The 25,218-nt window shown below is 40.2% G+C and overlaps 1 protein-coding gene across 5 annotated transcripts in view; it reads left to right on the top strand.

Annotated features, from left to right (window-relative positions):
* CTBP1 (C-terminal binding protein 1) overlaps window positions 1-25,218 on the top strand; it is a 234,096-nt gene that overhangs the window by 69,729 nt on the left and 139,149 nt on the right. Inside the window, exon 1 of one of the 5 annotated variants that reach the window (XM_053975024.1) lies at window positions 14,892-14,936. The exons of the other annotated variants lie outside the window; for them this stretch is intronic. Within the exon in view, the coding sequence (XP_053830999.1) occupies window positions 14,930-14,936 (7 nt within the window). The 5' untranslated portion in view covers window positions 14,892-14,929. Of the gene's footprint in view, window positions 1-14,891; window positions 14,937-25,218 lie in introns of those variants that run through there. 5 annotated transcript variants of the gene reach the window in all.

Genomic DNA, 25,218 nt, shown 5'->3' on the forward strand with positions numbered 1-25,218 from the left:
CACAGAGAGATGTGAAGGTGCATAGAATGAAGCTGTTAAAACTGTTTGCTTTGGCCTTCCCTCAAACATCTATGTGATAACAGGAAACTTTTTGTTGAACTCGAGAATCAAATAAATTAAACCAAACATTCCTACTTAAAGGAACCTCCTCCCCAGCCAGTGAGTAACTTTCTGGCTTATTGAAATGTAATCTCTCAGGTTGTTGAAATATTACACTAATACAAAATTTTGGGGTTTGCCAAGATGCTGTTTGATGTCTGTATTACCACAACCACGTTACTGTTTGCACTACCCTTGGCAGTGGCTGTTTCAGTGAGGAGGCACTAGCTGAGCACCTTTGGGCACAGGACCTTTAACTCCCATTCACAGAAGAAGGGTTAACAAATTCTGTGGAGATTTGCTGTATAAACTTTTTATTTCTGGCCTGAATTCAGAGCTCTGTCCCTGAGTTTTGCAGCAATGTGATGAGCCACAGTTAAGCCAGCGAGATCATGAGTGGAAGAAGAAAGGTCATCTATTAATTGTCTGAATTCTTACTTGAGATGACATGATCTGAAAGTTTCTTTCGTTTCTAGTCAAATGTAAAGGAACTTGTACTTTGGATAACACACCTCCTTTAGGTTCTTCAGGTGGTAGGAAGGATCTGAGCCTGAAAAGGACTCAGATCAACTTCCTTGGATCTGAGGTTTAGATGGGAGAGCAGTTATTCTTGAAAGCTACCCTGTTGGCTATGTTTCTGTATCTTTACAATAAAAGTCACTCATTCTCGATGAGAGAGCATTTAGAAGCTGAAATATATCTTAGGCTGTCCACTGTGCAATATCTTTAATATTAAGGACATTACTTTCTGGAGCTCTGCATGCAACACTCCTCAAAAGCTGTGTGTGTGTTTACTTTTCAGAGGAGGGCAAAGAAAAATATGTTGTCTTTTTATGCCTATGTACTGAAGTTGTACAGTCCTGTTGATCTCTGTGTCCACACTGCAAACAACTTTTCAAAATTTGGTATTGAAGCTGAATTGCTTTATATTTTAATTTATATCCTTGTATATTACACATTAATTTTCTCTTGGAGCTGTCTTGTCTGGGGGATACAATTGCATGTTTCAGTAATAGTTTATATGCCCATAAGTTCCTAAATACTAGAATGTCTCCAATTCTGAAATACCTTCCCTGTGTAGTCAACATAAAGCCATTCTTGTGTGTCTGCCTACCCCTGTTCCCTTTAAAGTAAGCTGTGTATCAGATATTTTTGTTCCAATTTATGTCTGATATTTTGGTGCCCTTTCTTCTTCCGTGTATCAGAATCCACTTGCATCATCTCAGCTGATTTTACCAACATCCTCATTACCTATGCGCCTTCACACACTAAATTAGCATTGAATTATGTGTTGCATGAATTTACTTGACAGATAAAAGGAAGAACATTTCTTGTGTCTTGAATGAGGAAATGAGTACAGTTAAAACATTGTGAAGGCTGGCCATCTGCAAAGAGGGACAGTGTCTGTTTTCTGTGAGAAAGTGAAAAACAATGCAGTGTGCACTGCCCTATCAGAGCACTTGCATCCTTTATTCAAAGCACAAAAGAAGGGCTCCCAAGTATTCCTCAGTTTTTCAGACAGAGACTTCATTTATTAAACTGGCACAAATGAAAAAAACAGTGGTACAAAAAAAATTGCATGTTTGAAGGTACATGTGAGCAAATGTACAGAAATAATTCTCTGATGATTCAGCTTTGACTTTGGTCCTTATCTCAGACCCCAGAGCTGCATTTGTTCCCCTGGTCATTATTTCTTCAAGTGTGTCATATTTTATATACATTTTCATCTGCGTGCATCAATGAGGCAGAATGCCTGCTCTGAGTAAGCACTTTGGATTCCATCTCCAAACTCTGCTTTAATCAATATTGTTTGCAGTGACAGAGTGTTGTGTAGAGTCTCCTTTTCTTGTCTAACCTCAGACGGGAAATACAACAGATGGGTTTCACCGTGCGTTTTTGGCAAGGAATAGCATGAAAATAGAAATAAACCTCATTACATATGTGCTTCTCAGCACGATGCTTGTAATCTCCAATAAATATCACTAAAAAAGTGCAAACTTATTGCCAGTTAACCATTAATCAGGGAAAAAAGTTTAATAGAATGAGCTTGAGAGCAAATGTATCTTAACCTTTACATTAAAAACTGGTGGTAGGGTGTTTTTTCTTGTGGTCTCAGATGAGATGACAATATAACTCAGTGAGCTGTCATGAGGTGAAAGAAGATGCAGTTAAATGTTTTTCCAGAAACAGCAAATCTATTGTTGTGTGAGCAATATAAAAAAATATGTAAAATATAATAGACTAAAGGAAGGAATATAATTAAAAGACAAAACTGCATATCTTTAATTTTGTTTTCAATGGTACATATTTCCACAAATTACCAATTAACATTTCAAGTCGCCTGAATTCTACCATTATGTGTAAATCACCTAGGTTTGGTAGCTACTCAATGTTTTCAAGAAAACTGTAGCATGTTTTCTGAGCTCTAGATGATTCAGCTGTTATCAAGACATTTGAGATGATAAAGTGGTTAAATCTGTAAAATACTTGGAGCTGGAATGGAGATGACCGAGGTTGTCTGTGGTTGCTGTTGTGGGGTCAGAGTCTTGGGTACCTTGGTGTCTGAGCTGTGCATCCTCTCCCAGTTCCAGTGATGCAGCTGCCCTGGAGGCTTTTTGGAGGTCATAGATGAGGGTGTGTGTTTATCCAGGACTATCAGCAAGATTTAATTTTAATAATGATTCTTCCAGCCTCTTGTGCAGCTCAGCTCTTAGACTAGTTTCTGTGTGTTAGTATTCTAAGGTTTTTTTTTTTTTTTTTTTTTTAATCCTATCGACTAGGATAAATAAAAGCTTAAAAATGTTTTTAAATTTAGAGATTAATGGTTGCTTGACTTCTTTGGATAAACCTAGATCTCTGGACTCTCTGTGAGATGCACTCTGGTTCTTTCTACTGAGGACTGGACAGTATTTTCCTAACAGTGATTTCTTCTTCATGTTCTTCTTCAACTCTCTTCTTCAAGGAGATGTTAATCCCAGGGCCACCTATAGGATGTCATGAAATTCTAAACCTTTCAGGTTTTTCCATTATATGTAGTAATCATATCAATTTTGGTGATAATCCTGGTCATTCTGTATTCCCCAATGGCCAAATGCAACCTTCTCTGACCACCACAGACTCCTCAACCATGTCAACTGTTCCCTGAAAAAACAAAATGTTCTCTTTAAATGGAGACTCTGAAGGAAAAATGGATGTCACCTGTTCATCCTTCCCATTCAGTGTTTCTGTTGTTTCACTGATGTCAGTTCTGTGCTTCTACTAAAAACAGAGAATAAACAGTCAAGATTCAACTGCAGCAATTCATGTAAGCCCAGAGCAAATGAACCTTTTACTTCTTTCTGTCAGTCTGTTCAATTGTGGGTTTCTTACACATATACAACACCTTCAATTATATATTTTGATACTGGTTGGTTGAGTAATATCAAAAGAAATGTATCTGTTCAAACCTACAGTAAATCAATAAAAGTGTAGCAGTGTAAGAAAACAGAATGAAATAAAAATGTTTTCTGCCCATGTGGGACTTCACAGCCCCCAGTAACTCAGGCTTCTGGGTTTCCTGAGTGTCAGAAACCTTAAAGCATTTGAGACTGAGTTGGATTCAGAGGACAGCTTTCATTTGCTCTCTCTGTCTCATCTCCCATCGTGCCTGAGGTGTGAGGTTCCTTACAGACACACCTTGCTGCTCTTGTACAGGCTTCCATGACCAGGACAGAGGGGAACTTAAAATAGCATTCATTAATTGAATGCAATCTCTGTTTGCTTTGGCTTTTCCAATTCAGCAGTAGTGTCTTGTGGAAGTAATAGGTAATGTGAGACCATTTATCATCTTCAGGTTTAGTAAAAACAGAAAATTTTTTTAAATTAATATTTTCTTTTTTTTTTTAATATCAGTAAGTTTCTTCACTTTACTCTGTTGACAGTCCCTTGAAGACAGTGTTTTGGCATGGCTAGATGACAATGAGCCATAGCAAGTTGGTTTACATATTTTATTGAGACCACTGATGTTATCTTAAACACAGGCTCTGAATTTTTATTCTCCTTCTCTGACATACAATTCTCTCCCCCCTCTTTCTTCTTTTTTAAGAGCTTCAACTGCACTAAATAAAATTTTAAGCAGATATTTCCATTGTATCCAGCTAATGAATAAAAAAATTGCAAATCAGCATATTAAACCTCAGATATTTTCATGTAACATTCCTATGGCCTCATTCTATGATTATCTGTTCTTGTTCCCCCATCCCTTTTGGTTGACTCTTCAAATAAGGAAAATCTCTGTATCCTTGTAAAATCCCATTTCTCTGCAGTGTTACATGCTCTAGTGAGCCATTTCATGTAGACCTCAGTTGTTTTTGTTTACTGATGCTGTAAATTTTAGGTATTTCACTCTTCCTCACCCCAAAAGCCCAGTGGACCAAAAGGACAGTTTGATCTTTTCAGATACAGTCACTTCTAGAGAATGAATTTACCCTTTTGGTGATGGGAATTCCTCTTTTGGGGTTGGGGAAATGTCAGATTCAAAATATATTGTACTCAGCACAGGGAGTAAACTGAACAATTTCAAAATGAGAACTTGACTAAAACTAGTTTGAGGAAAATGAGGGGGATAGCTTAACTTCTGACGTGTTTAGTATCTCTTGATTTATCTCTTGCTGTATAAGCAAATGACAGGTCTTAAATATGGGGATATAGAATTTTTTTTCTTTTCTCATTGCACCCATTTTGTTTTTTAAAAAAAGAAAACATTTAAGTCCAGTCTTTCTAGACACAATTATATAGACACAACACTCTTAATATTTCATAATGGAAATCCATTTTTTGTGTATTAATGCCATCCTGTTATCCTTGATAGCAAAACTGTTGTTCTTTATGGATATTTGAAGTGTTGATCGTAGGAAGCATGTTAGTGTTGGATTTAAGAAAATGGACAAGGTACTTAGTAAGGTCACTTTGGGAAGATTTTGGTACTGTATGGTGCTCTGCAAATATTTTTCCCAAAAATAGTTTTCTTTCCAGTGATTAATTTTTATTCTTACATCATCATCCCTGTCATTAATAAATTCTTTACATTTTTAATTTTGTGCATGTCTTAGTGTTAAATCTGATTTTTTTATGACTCCTGCTTTCTTTTTATGACATATCCAACACTTCATATGATTAAATGTCTGTTTAAATGGCTGTGAAGGGCAAGTAGTTCTGTATACTTGGTGAAGTTTATATGTTTGGAGACAAGTTATGTGGACTTTCTCATGGGTCTAAAATTTTCTTTCTAGATTCTTCAGTGGTGCAAAATAGGAAATAATACTTCCTAGTGCTACACAGAAAATTCTGGGTGCCCCAGACATGACAATGCTACAGAATGAAGAAATATTGAAAATCTTTGTTTGCTTTGTTACTTTGGATTCAAGTGTTTGGGTTATTAAAGGGATGAGGATGTTTGCTTAGCTGGTGTAGGGAATTTCTACTTCAAACAAAATGAAACTAGTTTCTCCTTGAATGGCTGTAGCTTTTCACCCATTTTTAAGTGCTGTCCATGCCAAGGACTGCTGCAGGGAACTTTGCTACCTTCCTAAATTACTCCCAGTTTTTCCTTCTCTAAACTGTATTGAGTTTTTCTTCTGTGACTAAGTAGAGAGTAATTTTGTTCAAATAGTCCAAGCGTTGTAAGTGACACAAAAGTGTTACAAGTATGCAATGGAAGCTGTTCTTCCTCATCTGTCCCTTGTAAGTTCTTTGGGGTGGTGGAGGAGAGATGTGTGTCTGGAGCAGGGATTTACAGCCCAGATTAAGTTACAACCCTTGTATTTTTCCATTATGTATTATTCAATGCATTTTAGCAAAGAACTGAAATAGGATGTGTCAGGGTATTGCAGAGTTCAGCCTTCACTACAGGATCAGTTGCTGCTTTTTTTGAGAATTACAGAGCTTTTGTCTTCGCAGAAAGAAGCCTCAAGTACAGGCAAATATTCTGGTTTGAAGCCTTAGTATAGCTAGTACTTCTAAAAATGCTTAAGCCTTTTTTTTGTTGTTTTTTTTTTTTTTGGCAGAACCATTTTTTGAGCTTCTAAAGGGTATTAAACTGTTTAAAAAAGGCGTATAGGAACATTCAAATATAAAAATAAATGTTAAGCTGTTGTTTCTGATTTAACCCTCAAAACTGCTCTATTCTTACTCCCATTGCAAGAGGGGCTGTGAGAAGAAGTCTCACTCTAGTGAGAATGTGGGCACAAAATGCAGTGGATGATGTTAGTGTGTATTTTACCTAGTTTTATACCTTCAGTTAGTGGGTTGTTGTCTGTATTTCAGACAGCTTTGAAAACAAACACATTCCTTTCAGTGAAAAATAGGTTTACATCATCCAAATTGAACAGTATTTTCATTCCAGGTAGGCTAAATATGTTCTGTTATCTGTGATCCAAAGAGTTTATGAAGGGATAGAGAAGTAGGAAAAAAGTCTATCTTCTATTCTTAAAGAAGAGGTAATTAAAAAATACATGTAAAACCTCCAAAAACCTTCCTCATGCATGCAGAGCTGCAATGAGAAGGTGAGCAAGGGAACTGAGGTGTGTTGGCCTCCTTGTGAGCAGGTAGGGAAGCTCAGGAGCATTTTCAGTTAAGGTGTTCATGCTTAAGATAATTTAAGGTTTTTTAATCAACTGGTAGTTTCTTTCCAAGTCAAAACAACAGCTGAAACCTAACCAATGTCAGCTCTGCAGTCAGTTTATTATGGGATTAAATGATGTGAACTGTTATCTTAAGACTATTATTAACTGTTAATTGGCATTTAATTCCAGTTATTTTTAATATAAAAGCTTTTCTGTTAGGAGTTTGTTTTGCAGGACAAAGGGAAAAGCATATTTGTGTACACACAGAGAGAGGCAGGTTCAGTGGTGTCTGATCTAATACAGCATCAAGGGGAAACAGCTGTGATTTAATGAGCACGAAGCTGAAGGAAGTTCATAACTAGAACTGCTTCATTGATGTTCTTGGAAGGGTTTGAGAAAACTTCTCTCCCTACACGTGGCTTCAGAGTTTAACCACGGAGGGAGCTGGTGCCAGGAGCAGGGTTTGTCTTTGTGTCTGCAAAACTCCAGAGCTGGGTGTTCAGTTCTGTGTAATTGCATAATTGCAATGCAGCGTTTCGTGGAACACACCTCAGTCAGCAGAGAGGGAGAGAGAGGTCCTGCAGCTCCTCGGCACCTCTGCAGAAATCCCACCCTTCTGGCCAGAGGTCTGTATCCCTGCTGGCCTGCTCAAGCCAAGGAGGATCCCTTGGGAAGAGGGATTTGGGTCCTGTGCGTCCAGGGCAGTCCTGGACTGCTCTAAGATACTGAGGGATTTAACAATACTGTTTGATTGTTCTGGGGAAAGGGAGACAGGTACAGGCAAAGACTCTGGTTTGATGCCTTGGTATTGGCAGTGCTTCTAAAAATGGTTAAACCTGCTTAAGCAGCAGCAGTTTTTGGCAGGACCATTTCTTTCAGAGGCTCTGAAGACTCTGGTGTGCCGAAGGCAGCCATGTGGTGTGCAGGGCAGCTTCTTTCACCTCTCTGGAGGAGTCTTCACCCTTCATTTCTAAACCACCAGAGTGTTTTGAAATGTAGACATTATCTCTTCTTCAAAAAAAAGCTTCAGTACAGCCCTCAGCACTTGTGTGTTTTACGGAATACTGTGGAGCTTACTGTGAATTAATTCAAGACTCATAAAAATTAGTATTTACTGCTACTACGAATTATAGGCTTCTACCTTATGAGCTACCAGGAGTGAAGAAACAAGCTGAGGTTTGGGTTTTGGAGGCCTCTTGAAGGTCAGTGAGTCCTTGGTTGTTGGAATAAAGCATCCACCGAGCCCGAGCGTGACTCCGAGCGCTGAGGCCGATGCCTCGGTACGTGCCCAGCGTTGGCCAAGGTCTGGAGCCAGGCCACGTCACCCAGGACCATCTGCTGAGTAAGGATGTGGCAGAGTCCAGACACAGCCCTTTGTAAGCAACTGGAGGCACAGCTTCCTTCTGGGTTTCTTGACTCTCAGCATAGCCATGGATGGAATCAGAGTGGAGTGGTGGCTGCTGGAGAACTGGGCTAAAGAACCCGCAGAAATTCATCACCAGGAGTTATTCAAAAAGAAAGGATTTTTTTCTAAAAGGTGGTGTTGCAGGAGAGGTTACCAGTGGAGTATTGAGCTTGGCTTGCCTCACATGGATGGCCTGGCATGAGTGCAGGGGCTGTGCTAATGGCTAAACTGAAAGGCATCCTAAATATAACAAGGAATCAGGATAGACATCACTGTAGACATTATTAAGTTTTAACACAAGCTCACCAAATTAGTATGAGTGCTATAAAAACAGAGATATTCTACTATACAGCACAGGGCTAGAGAGCCTTCCTTACAGTTTGTAGAAAAAATAGCTACTAAGCCCATCACAGGTATTATATAGAAATAACTGAGATTATGTTGAACACTGGGCTAATAGAAGTAGAATCAAATTCAAAACATACAATCAAAGGTCATATCTTCTAAGTGAGTAATAGCAGAGTTTTGTAAAACAGAAACTTGCAATAAGATTCTCATTATAGATAAATAGTACTTGGATGATCATGGGATGTGCTTTAGCAGCCCCTAAAGTGATATGCATAAAAACAAGTGAACAGAATATTCTGCTCTATCAGTATGAGTTCATCATTTCTGAGCAGTTTAATGAGTAAGGTGAAGAGGCTGTCATCTCAGAGGGAGACATGAGGAATATATTCATCTTTAGATACTGTGTGGAGCAAGAGGAAAAGAACTGAAAGCCAATGGCTGCAGAAGAACAAAATGGTACAAACAACTGCTGAATGAATTGAGGTTGAATTCTAGAAGAGGATTCCTGATGGGCAGAGCCCCCAGAGTCCATCACAGCTTTCCAAGGAGAGCGGTGGCAACAAAACAAAACAGGGATTTTCTTAATAAGGAAATTTAATTCATGAAATAAATTATCTTACGTCTGTCCTATAACATCCCAAGGGAAATCTTCTCTGACCTGTGCTTCTAAGAAATGTGTTATGCCACTAGTCCTCATAATGCTTTGTTCAAAGTATTTTCTTTATCTGGGCAAAGTGTGGATGTTATCAAATATATTTAAACAACCCGCTCTGGAAGTAAAACCCTGTTGGGATAAATGTTGTGATACAATTACCTTGATATGTAGGCTAAATGTGTAATAGTAAGAGAAGAACATATTTAAGTAATGTATAAAACATGCCACCACTAAAGAATGTACAAATACCCTTCAAAAGGAGCTCAAAAGTTTCAAAACAACCCTCCAGGGAAGAAGATCTAGGAGAAAGTAGATTAGCTACAGATACTCATTTCGGGATGTTTTTCTTAATAGTTGCTGATATGAGAAAGCTGATGGATTCTTAAGAGCCAATTTTAGATTTTAATGCAGTATCAACTGTTTTCTTAAATTCCTTATGGTCTCAAAATTGCACCCATGAAACATCAGCTATGTTTACCAAAATATTTTCAAATTTAGATGAGGGTTGCAACACAGGGAGATAGTTCAAAGAAAGAAGTGTGTATCTAGTGTTGACAGTTTTGCAAAATGACGTGAATATGCATTCAGAATTTTCACTGTAACTGAAAAAAATAGATTTTTAGTCTTCCAAAAAAAAAAAACCTCAAAAAAATCAACCCACCCCAAACCCCAACCCTATCATTATAACACATTGTGACCTTAAAAATAGCATTTGTTCTTGTGCTTTAAAACAGAAAGTATCAAGGCTTTTTAGTGGAGCAATTTATTCTATCACCATTGAAAACAAATGTGGAGAAAGAAAACTCTATTGGGTTCCCGTCTTTTTGTTAGGTTTCTCTGCAAAAAATAGATCCTATGAATCTGTGACTTTTAATGCCATACAAGAGTGCAAAGAATAACAAGAAAAGCTTAACCAAAAAAATAATAACCTGAGTTCATTGTTGTATCATGGTAACTGCATAATAAATGCTGTAGATGTGACAATTTAATAGGTGAGTGAAAGAAATGCTGAGATCACTGAGAACACAGAGATTGCCCGGCCCCCAGCCCAGACCTGCCCGTGGTGGTGCCTCCTGTGTCACCTCCCTGCCCTCCTGTGTCACTTCCCTGTGTCGCCTCCCTGCCCTCACCCACCAGGGGCTGCTTGGGGAACGGCTGAAGGTGAAGCCACGAGACCCCACCTGGAGTTACTGAGTCCAGCTCTGGGCCCTCAGAATAAGAAATTTGTGGATCTGTTGGAACAAATCCAGAGGAGACCACGAAGATGCTCAGAGGGCTGGAGCACCTCTGCCATGGAGCCAGCTGAGAGGGCACCTTCCAGAACCTGAAGGGAGTGACATGAGAGCTGCAGGGGGGCCTCTGACAAGGGCATGGGGAGACAGGACAAGGGGGAAGGGTTTCAAACTGGCAGAGGGCTGGGTTAGATCAGATATAAGGAAGAAATTCTTCTCTGTGAGGGTGGTGAGGCTCTGGCACAGGTTGCCCAGAGAAGCTGTGGCTGCCCCATCCCTGCCAGTGTCCAAGGCCAGGTTGGATGGGACTTGGAGCAGCCTGGTGTAGTGGAAGGTGTCCCTGCCCATGGCAGAGGGTTGGAGCTGGGTGATCTTTAAGATCACTCCCAACCCAAACCACTCAGTGATTCTGTGATAACTGGAGGTACAGACAGGATAAATGCAGCTGTCTGAGAGGCAGCACTTCACAGCCTGATAGAGATTTAGCAGAAATGTTGGTACTTTTGGAGACACAGTGGTCTATCAAGACCTCTGACAACGTGGGAGATGCTTGCTTTCAGTCAGACTAGTAGTGCAGAAGTAGACAAATTTTAATTTGCTTTTGAGTAACTTAAGACATTCAATCATTCCAGCTTCCAAGAAAAGAACGATGCAATTTAGTCTTGAAGTACTTAATGAAATTATTATTGAGTTGGGTCAGGCCATAAAGTACCCTCTAGCCCAAGGTCCTGTATGAAACAGAAAGCAAAACCAGGCCAACTATGTATGGTATTTCTAATATTTCCAGCCTTTAGATATTTCCAGAGTATGGACTTCTGGCCTAACACAGCTTCTGTGTTGCCCTCAGTGATATATAGATAGATACATATAGATATATTTATTTTTTGCCCCCCTGGAAGCTGGTGGTCCCCTTGACTCCTGTGGACTTAGGTCCCTGCACTCATCTGGGAAGGAGGAAGGTGTGATAGAAGGAAATGTACCAGGACTGAGTGACTGGTACCAGATAAAAAAGTAATAATGGGCATTGCTGGCCACTGGAATGGCTCATGGATGTTTAGCATAGAGATGTCATTTGGGTGATGAGATAAAGATGCCCTGGTATATGTGATTATAATACTTAACATGACACATTTTAGAGCAGATTAGGTACACATATCTGCATGTATGCACTCTTAATATCAGGGATAAATTTGTGTAATTATAGCTCATAATTTGTCTCATTGCAGCTATTTTTGGAAGTTAAATAATTGCTGATAGAAGGGAGTGGTAATTTATGGCAAGAGAAAATGCTCTCGCCTCATCTTATGTGGAGGGTGGTGGGTGTAATTCTGAAGCTGGTCCTGTTTGCTGCTTCTCTAAAATATGCATGCTGCTATCTGTAGGCACGTTTTGGGGACTGAAAAGATTCACAGCAATGTGGGTATTTTCTTAGTAAATGAAATGATCACCATGCAGAACACTTGTAAAATATTTAGATAAATGGTTGTCTGTAAGTGGGGATATGTAGGTATGTTTTCTAAATAAAGATACTTAATTTTGAAAGAAAATAACATAATAAATTCCTGGTTGCTAATAATATGCCAGAGAATAATTTTTTTTTTTAACTGATCTAGGTTGCCACAGCTAGGGAAGGCAGCAGCTTATTTAAGAAGTAAGCTGTTTTTAAGGAACCATGTCTGTTTATTAACTTAACAATGTTCAACAAATGATTAGACTGAAATGTGGATATTGCCTTTGAGAAGATGAATGTCATGAGAAGGAGCTGATGGGATTATAACTTCGAATATGTTCCTGTTTATGTGTTTAATGTATTATTAAATGTCATTTGTTTAAGAAAGAATTAATTTAATAACGGATCTAGTATAAACAAATATTGTTTTTGTATCACTTAGGCTCTATTTGAGCTTTGTTTCATGACAGCAGTTTAGAATTAAGATTCCATTATTTATTAGCTGGAAAGAAGGATGGGAAACAGCACATCTCATGTGTTTAGCTAGGAAATCCGGGGAAGTTGAGGAAATGGCTGAACATTATGGATGTAAAATATTCAAAAGTATAAAAGTCCCTTTCCAGGAAATGCTGGATATTTTGCTATAAAAGAAATATTTGGAAGATCTGACAAGACATCAGTCATGTGAAGACACCCTGAAAGCACCATGTTATCTGGCATTGTAGAGGATTAAAACTAATTTAGGACAGCCTTCTAATGCAGCTGGTATGGCGTAGTTAGCCTGGAGAGACCAAGTTCTAAGGAGTTTCAGGAACTAATAATTGTAAACTTCAATGAACATGATCTCAGTATTTGAAATTCTTCATTTAGGACATGGTTCAGAGCTGTGTAGGAATAACCCAACACAGACAGTGGACATTGTGTGGACAGATGTGCCTAAGTATGTTCTTCCCACTAGTGAAGCCTTTGCCATAAGAGATGCTCCATATTCCTCCCTGAGAAAGGAAGAACTTCTCCAACAGCTTTACAGAAGGCTGGGAAACCTCTTCTCTGCATTCCTCAGTAGGGGAAAATATCCATGCAGGAAAACACTGTAAACCATAAGACCTTCAAATTCAGCAGGATTCATTGTGTTCCTACATTCAAGCAAGTTCTTTAAACTTAAGAGTTATTGAGCAGGCACAAAATTGTGACCAGCAAAGTCAGCTTATCAGGTATGATACTTGCTTTGTGTATTTAAGTACATTTGCTGTCGTCCTAAATGTGCTAAAAATCTTTGTGTACTCCAGTAATGACTGCTGAAGTCTGACTAGTTAAGGAATGAATTTGGTGTAAATATTCCCCTGTGTAGGTAATCTGGTTTTATTACTTTTAACACCAAAATCAGCATTGTATTTGAAGAAATAAATTACAAAACAAGGAGAAGTCTAGAAAGTAATTAGTGTGAATATGGTAGTGAATTCTTGAGCTGCCGCTTCACTACGGGGTTTGGTTGGTTTTGTTTTGGTTTTTTTTTTTTTTTTTTTTTTTGGTTACTTTCGGTTGTGCTTTATAAAACATGTTTATAGACTATGTCAGCAATGTTCTTCCTCAGTTGCTGTTGGAAAGACTATTTTCATAGTTTATCACAAAATGCCAGATTTGCTCAGCATGTAATTTAATCTTATGCTTGGAAGCATCCACATTATTTGGTTATCATGAAGTTATTCTTTAATAAAAATGTATGCTTTGTGATCTATATTTTATTAATTTGGTGAGTCAGTTTATCGATTGTTGCAGATGCCATGAATGTATAATTTGTCACAGTTATTGGTTGCCTGTCAGCAGTTCACAGCCACACAGTGCTCTTGGTTCTTGGGGCACCTTAGGAAAAAACCTCTCTTGATCTGCAAAAGAAAAGCTTTCTCCTGTAAGTTATCATCAACCTTGGGTTGATATCGGGTTTATCACTTCACAGCCAAACTCTGTGAATATATTCATAACGTGGCCTGCTCAGGCAAGGGCTTTGAGCAAATACAATTTAGTGATTTTAAATGCTGGGGGTGAGGAAGAAGGAGCACACCATCAGAAATGGGAGGTGCAGGCTTTGTCACTGTTTTAGTTCGCTCTGAACTTAGGAATTATTTGGGTTACCCGACTGGAAAAATAGAAGAAAATTCTAAGGCATTTTTATCCCCGTGTTCAACAGCAGATAGTTTTAAAGCAGTCATGAGTTTTGTTGATTGAAAAGTTTATTTTCAAGAATGAATATTAATGAATTTGATTTTTTTAAAAAAAGGTCTGTTTATTCCCTATAATTTAGCAAAGCAGGTATTTATACCCACAGTTGTTTGACTTGAATAAGAAACTTTGCTAAGAATTTCGCAGTGGTGATACAGATGAAGCAGCTTTGCATGCTGGAGTGGAGCTGTGTGGTTGACACATCTGCTGGTTTCGTTTTGATATTTTTAAAGGCTGGTTCTCCATCCTGGGAGCTTGTTGAAGGCATGCACAGAGCTTGTGTGCCATGCCACAACCAGTGTCTGAGCTCAGATTTTGGCCAGACTAGTTCTAGTGGTTTATATCCCCTCATCTTTTTGGATTCTCTAAAATACCACTCTCTGGAGCTTCCCAGCCATCGGTCGTGATTTAGGCAAGAGCATCCTTCCATACAGAGCAGAACAAGTTCCCTGGGGGTTCCCCAAGTTTTTGGTCTCTATAATTAATGTACAGTGGGGGGGGACTACATAAAAAAATCCGGGAAAAGGCCCTGCCCAAAATAAGAAGGGCAGAGAGAAGTTAAAAGGGGGGAGCGAGAGAGAGGGAGATGAGAGAAATAAGAAAAAAAAAAAAAAAACAAGAAAGAAAAAGGGCGGGGAAAAACAAGGCGGGGTGGGGACGGAAAAAACAGAGGAAGAAGGGAGGAAAAGAATTAATCGCGGGGGGCGGGCGCGGAGCGGGCAGAGCCGCTCCCCGCCCCCGCCGCTCCCGGCCGCCGCCGCCTAATGAGCTGCGCTCTGATTGGCCGGGCGCCGGCGGCGGGCGGCCGCCATTGGCTGCGGGCGCGGCGCTCTCCGCCCCCATTGGTCCGCCCGCCTGCCCCGTATTTTCAGCAGCGGCGGCGGCGGCGGCGGATTCCGGTGTGGAGCCGGCGGCGGGATGCAAGGTGGGATGGGGGCACGGGTGGAAGGAAGGATGGATGAATGGTTGGATGGATGCTCGGTACCCGGCGCGCTGCCCCGTCCCTGCGCACCGTCCTGAGCCACGATGGTTGATTATTATTATTATTTTTTTTTTTTTCTCCAATAATTATTTTTTGCACCGCACCCCCCGGCGGCCGCTGGGCGGGGGCTGCGCCAGCGCAGCGCCGGGGGCAGCGCCGGCCGCATCCTGCCCGCTGCCCGGGGGATGCGGCTCTTTGTGCCGGGGGCAGCGGGAGTTTTCCCGGGAGCACCGCGCCGGGAAGGCGAGGGGATGGATCCCGGCTGGGCTGCGCTATCCCCGGCCCGGGGTGCCCCGGGGGCGGCGCCGTGCGGGGTCCCCGCCGCCCGTCCCGGCGCTGCGCCGCGCCGCCGGGAACTTGGCGAGCGCGGAGTTGGCGCTGCGGGTGTCCCCGGTTGGGAAATCGAGGTTTGCGTGTGCTGAATTGCGGAAAGTAAATGGGAATCGGCCGGGGGATGGTGTCAGGTCCCAGAGGAAAAGCCGGGATTCTTCCCATAAGTTATTTTTGCGGATTTGCCAAATATTAAGTAACTCCCCTTCGGTTAATTGGAAATCGATGTGGTTAGGTGCGGTTATCTGAACATACTTTGGTTTGAGTTTAAAGTAACAAATATGAAGCTAAATACTCTGTTTTTATTTTGCGTTGTAAATTTATTATACATTTCATGGACAAATTTAGCACTATTATTTTGCAGCATATCTCCTTTTGCATGAGGTGTTTTACATTCAACTATATTTATTATATTTCTTCTGTATATTTAACATCTTATGAAAGCCACATCCACGTTCTTAAGTTCTGAGTTTGCTGGTGGTTTTCATGGCGAAAGTTATTTCTGCTGGAGATATGTTTTCAGACAGAGAAATCTGCTGACAGATTTTGCAATGTTTTTCTCTGTGGCATTTTTCTCTGCATAAGGCTGCAGTTAGGACTGGGTTCTGTGCTTTCTGTGCCATCTAGTAGTTATCTGGGAATTTAAATACACTGTGAGCATCCCCAGCTGGAGATGGTACTGGAAGCTGTAGTATATTTCTATGATGTGTGAAAAGTGGAGATTTGGATAGAAATAATTGATTATGGCCATTCAGAAATCAGTGCTTGAATGGGTCTTTCAAATAAAATTGTCGCTGAAGCTTTAAGGTGCCTTATATACAATTTGGGTTAAAATCAATGGTTCTGTCCATGTAGTCAGTGAGATTTACACCTGCATGTGTGATTAACCCCTTGCTGTGCATTGCAGAGGCAGAAGGATGCTTGTGGGGCCAGCTCTGTTGCTAGGCCTAAAAACTTAATTTTTTTGTTGCTAGCCTGGAGCTGTGAGAATCAATACAGGTTTTTACATGGAGTGATGGAAGAATTTCAGTCTGGCCCTACCAAGGAGGAGCAGCCCCTGCTCCCTGGGGTGTGGGAAGTGGCCAGAGGAGCTGCACTGCCCCAGACTCGTGTGTCCTCACCTCCTGCCTGAGCACCCATGGGTGCACAAACATCCTGACTGCCCACAGGCACCGTGACAGGGGGATCCTTTTGGGAAAAATGATCATGAACAGGATCGGCACCTGTTGCACCAGCAGTGATTTGTCATCTCCCAGGGAAAAACTGTGCACCTGTAGTTCTTTGATCATCTACCCAAATTGTCTGGAATGACAGACACCCAGGGAGTTTAACTTGAATTTATCAGTGTGTTATAGTGAGGTGATTGTGATGACTTGAGTAGGTGGGAAGTTTAGAGGTTTGTGTATAAATTGTTGTTAGTATTATGATTAAATAAATGCTGTTTATACAAGTGATCTGTAATTTTAAAATGAAGCCAGCTACAGTTCAGCAACTGCTATTTGAAAGTAGAACTACCCATGTGTACATTTTATGGCACTTTGATTTTGTTACATAATGGCATGCATAATTTTCATGCATTATATAAACTTTTTTCACAGCATCCTGAGAAAACAGACAAAATAAGGTCTATGTCTGTTTGATACCTAGAGAGGCTTTTTTAGCCTAAGTAGCAAATTCTGGTTTCTAATAGTGTGTAAACAAACTGCAGCCAGGCTGGCAGGCGTTGCCTGCTTGTGGTGGTAACAGAAATATGAAAGATGATGTGAGCACTGCAGAACTGAATTACCCTCCACGCCTCCTGCTTGTTTTCTCACCCAGGCAGGTGAGGGGGAGCAGATGAAGGCTTTTCTTTCCCTTTGGCACAGTACTGGATTGCTTCTCTGGTAGAGATCTTGTGACCCCACGGAGCTGCAGAAAACCTTGTTGTTTCTTACTCTAAATGTTGCTAAGTGTAGACTTAATATCTGAAGGAGATACATGTTACTAAAAAGATGTATTTTCCAAGTATGAAGTGATAAGAAACTCTTAATGAATCAAAAAAAGGTCAGGTTAGAGAAAGTGAAACCCTAGTTGTTTTTTTTGGGTTATATTTTTTCCTAATTGTATGAATTTGCTGAACATAGGTTACTGGAGGTTTGGCACCAGTAATATGGAGAAACCATTCATTCATTACAAAACAGTCTCTGAATTTCTTGTTTTACTTACTCGTGGGTCTGAAACAATCAAAGTTTTAGCAGGTGCTGTCTAGTTCTTTTGTAGCTGGTTTTTGTTTGCTTTTTTCCTTTTGTCATGACCCTGATGGATGGAGAGAGAACATTCCCTTGGTGAAATGTGAGGGATTATTGAGTCTTCATGGTGGCAGTTTCTGTCTTATAGTGATGTGACTTATGGTAGCACTTTTCCCTGATAGCAGCAATGTTTATTTCAGAAGTATAATTTTCATATTTAAACACATGCAGCGCTAGATTGGAAAACTTTTAATGACAATTGCATGGCATGTTTGTTTGTAAATGGTTATGTTGAATGACGGGAGAAAAATTAATTTGTACTTTTTAAAGATTGTGATTTTTATATCTGTTATTTAACAGAGCTGTAATGTTATCACTGAGTGCTGCCAGTTGGGTATAAAGTGCAATGTGTAACATTTCCTGGTAGTAGAGTTGCTCTAAGTGGAGAAATAATTTAAGTGGTACAGGATTTTTATAGCCCTCTTGTCACAATTAACTGTTTTGATGAAATATGAATTTACACAGCATCTGCCTTCCGGGACCGGCGTTCCCGTCGGAGCTCGCTCGCCTCCCAGAGCAGCAGCATCCTGCCTGGAGCCTGGTGGCAGGGCAGGATGGGCTGGAGCCTGCCTGGTGGGCAGGAAACCAGGGCAGTGGAGGGGTTCTCTTGGTGCATCTCCCTGGGAAGCTTGGGCAGGAAATGCTGCTGCTGGCTGAGCGTGCAGCCTTTCGGTTTCGCTTTAGCAGGGGGCCTGGCTTGGGCACAGCGAGGTCCCTGCCCTGCAGTCCCTGCTCATCCCCCTGATTGCTGTGCTTGTTTGTAGGCAAAAAACATGATGTGTGTGTGTGTGGCCTGTCAGTGGGGTGTGGTTTGGGGTCTGGCACACAGTATGGCAATTGATTTTGGAGGGAATAGCACTCTATATCCTGAAACTGCAGATGAGGACTTGCTGTGAGATGGGGAATCCAGGTGGACCTTGCAGTGTCAAAGCAATGGGTTGTCTCCTCAAGACCCTTCTGCTCTACATCCCTGTAGTGGTCACTCTCTTACCAGAGGGGAAGATCTGGCATTTTATGTGGTTACTCCTATCAAATTTGTCTCTTCATAGACCACTGTGTCTTTTACTGTTTTATTTTCCTGCACTGTGGGGTGGAGGGTGCCTCTCGCCACTCCTGGCCAGCTCAGAAATGGTCATTAATGTCTAACTGCTAAAATTTCTGTGTGCATCCTGGGAAAGGCAAGTTCACAGGAGGGTAAAGTAGCTTCAGGAACACTGATGCTCCTGCTTGCTAAGGGCTGGCTTGGGAGGGGACATCAGGATGTGCTTTTGGAAAGATACAGTTCCCCATCATGGACCAACTTAATGCACAATGAAAAATGAGCACAGTGATGAGAGATTGTGGAAAAATGTTAAAAATAATTCTGTAGCACTTCTCCCACTTTTCATACATGGCCTATATTGACTAGTAAACGTTCCAGGTCGCTGCTGTCCCTCAGGAAAGAAACTGTGCACATGGAAGGTCTCAGCCTGGCACAGAAGGATGGGCAATATTCAGTACACAGAAATGGTTTGGATGTTGTTGGCACAACATCCTGCAAATTTTGAGGCACCATATTAAGAAATGAGTACTCAAACTAGAGGTTGTACAACTTGGAGAGTCTGGCATGTTTGTTCTCTTGGGCTGTGTAAGAGATCTCAGTGCTCACTGCTATTTTTGCTGTCATTCAGGGCAAAATAATTGAGGTCGCTCATCAAGCAAACTGTGGTGTTGTGGAGACAGCAGCAGACTGTGCTGTGTGCTGCCTTTACATCCATGTTTTAGGAGATGAAGTAAAAATAGTTCCAAGTGCCATGTCTTGGTGAAACCATCCAGCAAAACCTCCTGATTCTTGTACAGATGTTTAGTTGAGCCTTCTTCTGCTGCTGCTACCTGAATTGTTGCTTCTAATTGATCTCTTACTCGATAATTCCAAATTATTACGATTGCTCGGTCAGAGTGAAAAATTATGTGTAACAGGTTGCTGTTATAGTGGAGATCAATCCTGTTACCTTAGAGCTAGTTTAAGGTGGTGAAGGAAAGAGCCCAGACTAGTTAATTGTTTCTTCTTTGGGTTATCATTCTATAAAATGGGGATAATCATAATTATAAAAGGTGCTTTAGGACTCACTAAATATTTTTGAAGCACTTAGGAATCGTAGTTAAAAAAATAATTGCCTAGTAAATTGTCTACTTAATAAAATGTAAAAATAAAAGATGTAGAATATATTAGGTTTCATAATAATATAAATAGATGCATGTAGTTTATTTACCTACTCAATGAGAACTAACAACCATGGAAAGCAAATAGGTCTTTAGGAGAACTATATTGGCAAAATGGGATTATTTAAATTAAGGTTTCCAGCTCACTAGCTTAAATTACTTTTACATTTATGATTTAGGCTCTAATTTAAATCATACTTTGTACTGTTAGTGTTCAAAATTTATCATCAACATTGAAGCTGTGAACACAAAAGACGTTTTTGGCAAGACTTGCAGAATGCAATGTCAGTATATTTCTCTGGAATACTAAAAATTTAGAAAACAAAACCTTTCCCTCGACACTTACAACTTTTGATATATGGGGGGGGGGGCAAACCTTAACAAGACAAGCTACAAATGGTTGTTTTTAGTCAACAGGCCAATGGGTGGCTGTTCCAATGGCCTGGAAGGGGCCAAGGGCTGAGTAGAGGTACTGCAGGCATGTGGCTCTGTGGTCATTGGTCTTTTTAGAAGGGAAGGAATATTTATAAAGACTTTCTTGAATAAAAAACATCAATCTCTTCATGAGATATGAAAGGGCTGGTAATGTGCTGGGTTCTTTTGTTGATTAAGAGAAATACCAAGAAAAATTGTTTTGCATTACCAGCAGAAATACTGTCGAGTGGAAAGGACTTCCTAGAGCTTTTTATTCATTTATTGTTTTGCTGAGCAATTAGAGGAACAAAATCTCTTTGCATCTTTTTTACACTCAACAGATTGGCATTTGTTTTTCTTTCTGTTTAAAAAACCCCAAACAACCAGCAAGATGAGATTCTCTTCAGTAAGAAAGGAAGTTTAGACCAAAGTTTCCAGAATTTATGACTCTTATTCTTGTGTTACCACAGCTGGGAATACGAAGGGAAAGATGTGGGCTTCATGTGAAAGTTGCAGGAAACCTTGTAAGCTGTTGAAGTCTGTAAATCCTCAAAACCCACCTCTGGCTCCCAGCAGTTTTCCACGGATCCTGGGGCAGCCAGGGTGAGTGTGGTCCCAGGGGTGGGCGAGCCGTAGGTGATGCTCAGGTGAGTGCACTGAGAACATGGTGCACTCACCTCTCTTGCTTGATCTCTTTTGGATTGGTCAAAGGGGATGGACTGCTCACTCTTTTCACAGGACCCATGTATACTCAAGGTTTTTTCAGAATTAAATGCCTGTGAAGTCAGGAGCAGAAGAATGGCTCTGGGCATGGACTCACTAGCCTTTCACTTGCCTTTAGGAAATGTTGTAAACAGTGATCTGATTTGCATTCGTTATGAAATGGTAATTTCAGCTTTAAATAATGATCCTTTAAATTGTGATTTGCATTTGTGTCTTTAAGGAGTAAATACCAGATTGCATATGTAGTTTCATACCTTCTTTTTCATTCTTCCTTAGAATATCTTGGAATAGAATAACCTCTGAGTTGTTACTGTGGCTTATTGGCACCACAGTAATTTTAAAATCCAAGTTCAATAATCATATTTCCTACCCTCTCAAAAAAAAAAAAAAAAAAAAAAAAAAGGAAAGAAATCCATTATTATGAATTGTATGAATTGTTCGAAAATGTTGTTTGGCTCGTTTTGTGTGTACCCACTTAAGTGACCAGAATGTCAATGGAGGCTTTGTTTAAATGTTTTTCTTTATTTTTTTCCTTCCAATCCCACCCACACATACACCTGTTCATCTGAGTCTTTTGGGCCAGATATCAATTTATTTGGTTAGGCTTTATGGCTTTTTTCTTCTTCCTCCTGCTCTATTCAGTTAACTGCTTGCTGTCAGTTCTGGCACATCCCCTTGTTTTCTGGAAGTTGCCCATGGAAAAAAGGCTGGTTTCCAAAGGCAAAGAGGTAATCTGGCTGGGAGTTGGATTAACTGTTGCAGTAGCTCATGATAAACATCTGTTGCAATACTCCCAGATGAGAACATTGCTTTCAAAACTATTTACTGCACATTTTGAACTGTTCACTTTACTTGTAGTTTTATTTTTTTTCCCCCTCTAATTACTAAATTCTTTTGAAAGGACATAAATCCATAGAGTCCATCTTGGAGACTGTGTTTATTTTATGATACAGACAAGGAAATGAGGTTGTTGAGATACTGTTCATGCACTGGAGCCCCTGAATATTTCTGACTGGAGCACAGAAGTGTGTGCATTCCTTAAAAAAATGCAACTGCAGAGCAGGCCCCTAGGAGTGCTGCTGTGTGTGTCCGTGCTCTGCCTGTGCTGGAGTCCTCTGGATGTTTTCCTTCTGCTCTGAATTTGGCAAGATAAGACTGGTGGGGAGTGGAGTTTAACTTGGATCTGAAACCCAAGGGTGGGTTGTGTGGTCAACTGGGCTTGGGACTTTGCCACTGAGGAAACCTTCTGCTGTTTATTTGGAATATTTTTGAAAGTTTGTTTGTTTTATACATTTTTTAAAATAAGTTTTTAATTCTAGATTGAATGGATGAAATAATGACAATTTCTCCTGCAGCTGACTTTTGAAGTTAGGTCTGCCAGCAGCCACTTACTGCTGTAGCTGAGGATCAGCAAGCAAACAAAGCAAGCTTTGGTAGGTTTTCCCAAAACATCAACAACCTTCTCCCCCACCCCACCCAAACCACAAAACCAAACCATTCTTGGTGTCTCTGGGAAAATGACATTGGAAAACAGTATGGAATGCCTCAAATGGTGAGTGTTTTCCAACAAATTGTTTTTCTTTCTTATGTTAATAAGGATGATGCTCTTAATGTAATCATGTTCAAAGTAGTTTCACTCATATTTCTCAGAAGCTGAAAAGTATTTCGTGCTGAATTTCATATCTAAATGTTTCCTATCACAATCAAAGAAATCATCTGGGTACTTTACATATGTGTTAATCTTTACCAGAATTAACTCTCTTTGCATAACAGTCTAACAAACATGGACAAGGAAAGGGAATTTCCAAATACCAAAGCTACTTGTAGCAAAATACAAGAGTCTGTAACTTTATTTCTTGCTGATTTTCTTAGGTCTGGCAGAACCCATGTTGTTTTAGCAATAAATCTGTAAGAACAGCTGTTCTGATTCAGAGCAAGCACTTACAATTCAATATCCTGTCTCTGATGGTGATCAGCAGGTATCTAGGGAAGCATACAAGAAGAGTGATAAAGTGATGGAATCTAAGGTGAGATTTCCTAGTTTACCAGTTTTATGGTGGCATCAGGATTTTCAGAATCTGCTTCCTAATCATAATGCTGAAATGACAGGTGTGAGACACTTAACGGCCTCAGCTTTCTCTTAAAGATTGTGGTGGTGATAGGATGATAAAAAGGAAAAAAACCCTGAAAGTAATGGATAGTATGTAAAAGAGAGAGAAATAATGGGATAGGCTGGGAAAAGGGAAAAACAGAGACTATAATCACTGCATAGTGTAAAGAAATGGCAGAAAAAGGTTGACTTGTTTCCCGGGAGGTGAGACCCTCCTGCACTGGAGCTTACAAAGATTGCCCTGCTGGGCTCAGCCATGGCCTGCATCACATCATTTGGGCATGGGGGAGAGAAAGGCAAAACCAGGACATGGAGAAATAGTTGGCCTGAGCCTGGTTCAAGGCAAGAAAAATGGTAGAGGGCAGACAAATTAAGTGTGGGAGAAGAAACACATGGGAAAGGGGAACATGATGATGGGAGTGTCCAAGAAACCTTTAGAAACTGAATTATTCTCTGTCTGTAAATATCTGTCCATTCAAATTGATGAATAAGAAATGTTGTCTGTGTAGAAAATTTGTTTTGCAGGTTTGTACTGACACCCTTGGAGATTACTGTATTTTTCCCAGGCTTCAAGACACCCAGGTTTTATTTTTAGTGCTGTGAACCTGCTCCAGCTTGCTGCAGTCATTACTACTAAGACCATCTAAATAGCAACTCTAAAAAGCTATTAAAGCAATGTAAATAGTAATAAATTATTTTTGGCTTTGTGTGGATTAAAAGGTACATGTAGAATGGACTTGGTTTTGGGTCAGGTTTTTAATGCTCTAGAGCAGAAGTGTGACAAGCCTTACGTACATCACTGGTGTGCAGAGGTGATGGTGCTGTACTTTAAATAAAAGACATGAGGGCGTTGTGACTGGGATATTCACTGCAACAGTCACTTAAAAGCAGATTTTTAGGGAAGCTTTTACAAAGGTGTATGGAAAACTGTTACTGACTATCTAAAGCAAATTCAAGAATAATATCCAGGAGGTGTTGCAGTGGGTGAGGAGGTGTTAAAGCAAACTGCTCACCAAAATAAGTCAAACCTGACAAATCCAGGGTTTATTGTATGTGTCAGGATGAAGAGAAGAGGATGCATTTGAGTACAAAAGGGCAAAACCCATCCTGAATTTAAACAGTTTACATAATCCTGTGAGCAAGAAGGGGGATTGGTACAACCAGCAAAAGGGACTGCTTAGTGGTACCTTACAGAAGGGACAGCTTCATCTGTGGGTAGAGACCAGGCAAAGCAGATTTATCAGCTCAGAGGTAAGGTGGCTACAAGATTAAAAAAAAAAAAAAAAACCATACTGGTCTTTAAGAAGTTGATATTTTCATATATATGTATATAAATAAACATAAATTAATAATACTGGTAGTATTGTGTGTATGTGATATGAGAAAGTTTCCCATAATTACAGGAAAATGGTGCAGGAACAGCTTCACCAGTATGGGAATGGGAGGGACTAAGACTGTTTCAGGATTTAGCTTCATTTACCTTTTTAAGAGGATTGTAGGAAATGGATCTTTTCTCAGTTCCCAAGAACTGAAAAAGCTTTTCCCAGCCTGGCATTCTCAGATCCAAGGAGCCTGGAGTCTGGGGCTGGTTTACTCCAATATCTGCTGTGGAAGATGCTTTGATTTGCATCTGTGCAGCTGTGGACAGGAGAACCACAGGAGTGAATTGTACTTTCTCTTTTTGCCTGAGAATTTCATCTTTTCCACTGATTATCCATGCTCCTGAAGAACCTGAGTATTCATTTGCTTTCTGTTAGCAAATAATTTTAAATGCAACTTCCACAGTTACTACTCTCAGTAGGAAAATAGGAGTTCTAACAAGGCATATATAAAATAAAAATTTCCAAAATCTAATAATCTGGGTTATGCTTGTTGCCTTACTGTGCAGCTTTTTATTAAAAGGTTTATAAAGGTAACATGTCAACACTGACTTTTCCCTCCCATCACAGCAATGTTTCTTGTGTGTTTTAGATGCTGTATAAGCGCCTTAGAATAAACAAGCATTCTCCAACATCAGCCTGGATGCATTTTTACAGCACACTCAGGAATTTTTTAATGGATAGTTTTGTATTTTCTCTTCTGTTACACACCTCCAGGTTTGCCTACCAAATCCTTTCTGAGCATCCCAATGATTTCATTGGCATGCACAAATAGATGT

This window comes from Vidua macroura, chromosome 4 (assembly GCF_024509145.1).
Source record: "Vidua macroura isolate BioBank_ID:100142 chromosome 4, ASM2450914v1, whole genome shotgun sequence".
Classification (NCBI taxonomy): Eukaryota; Metazoa; Chordata; class Aves; order Passeriformes; family Viduidae; genus Vidua; species Vidua macroura.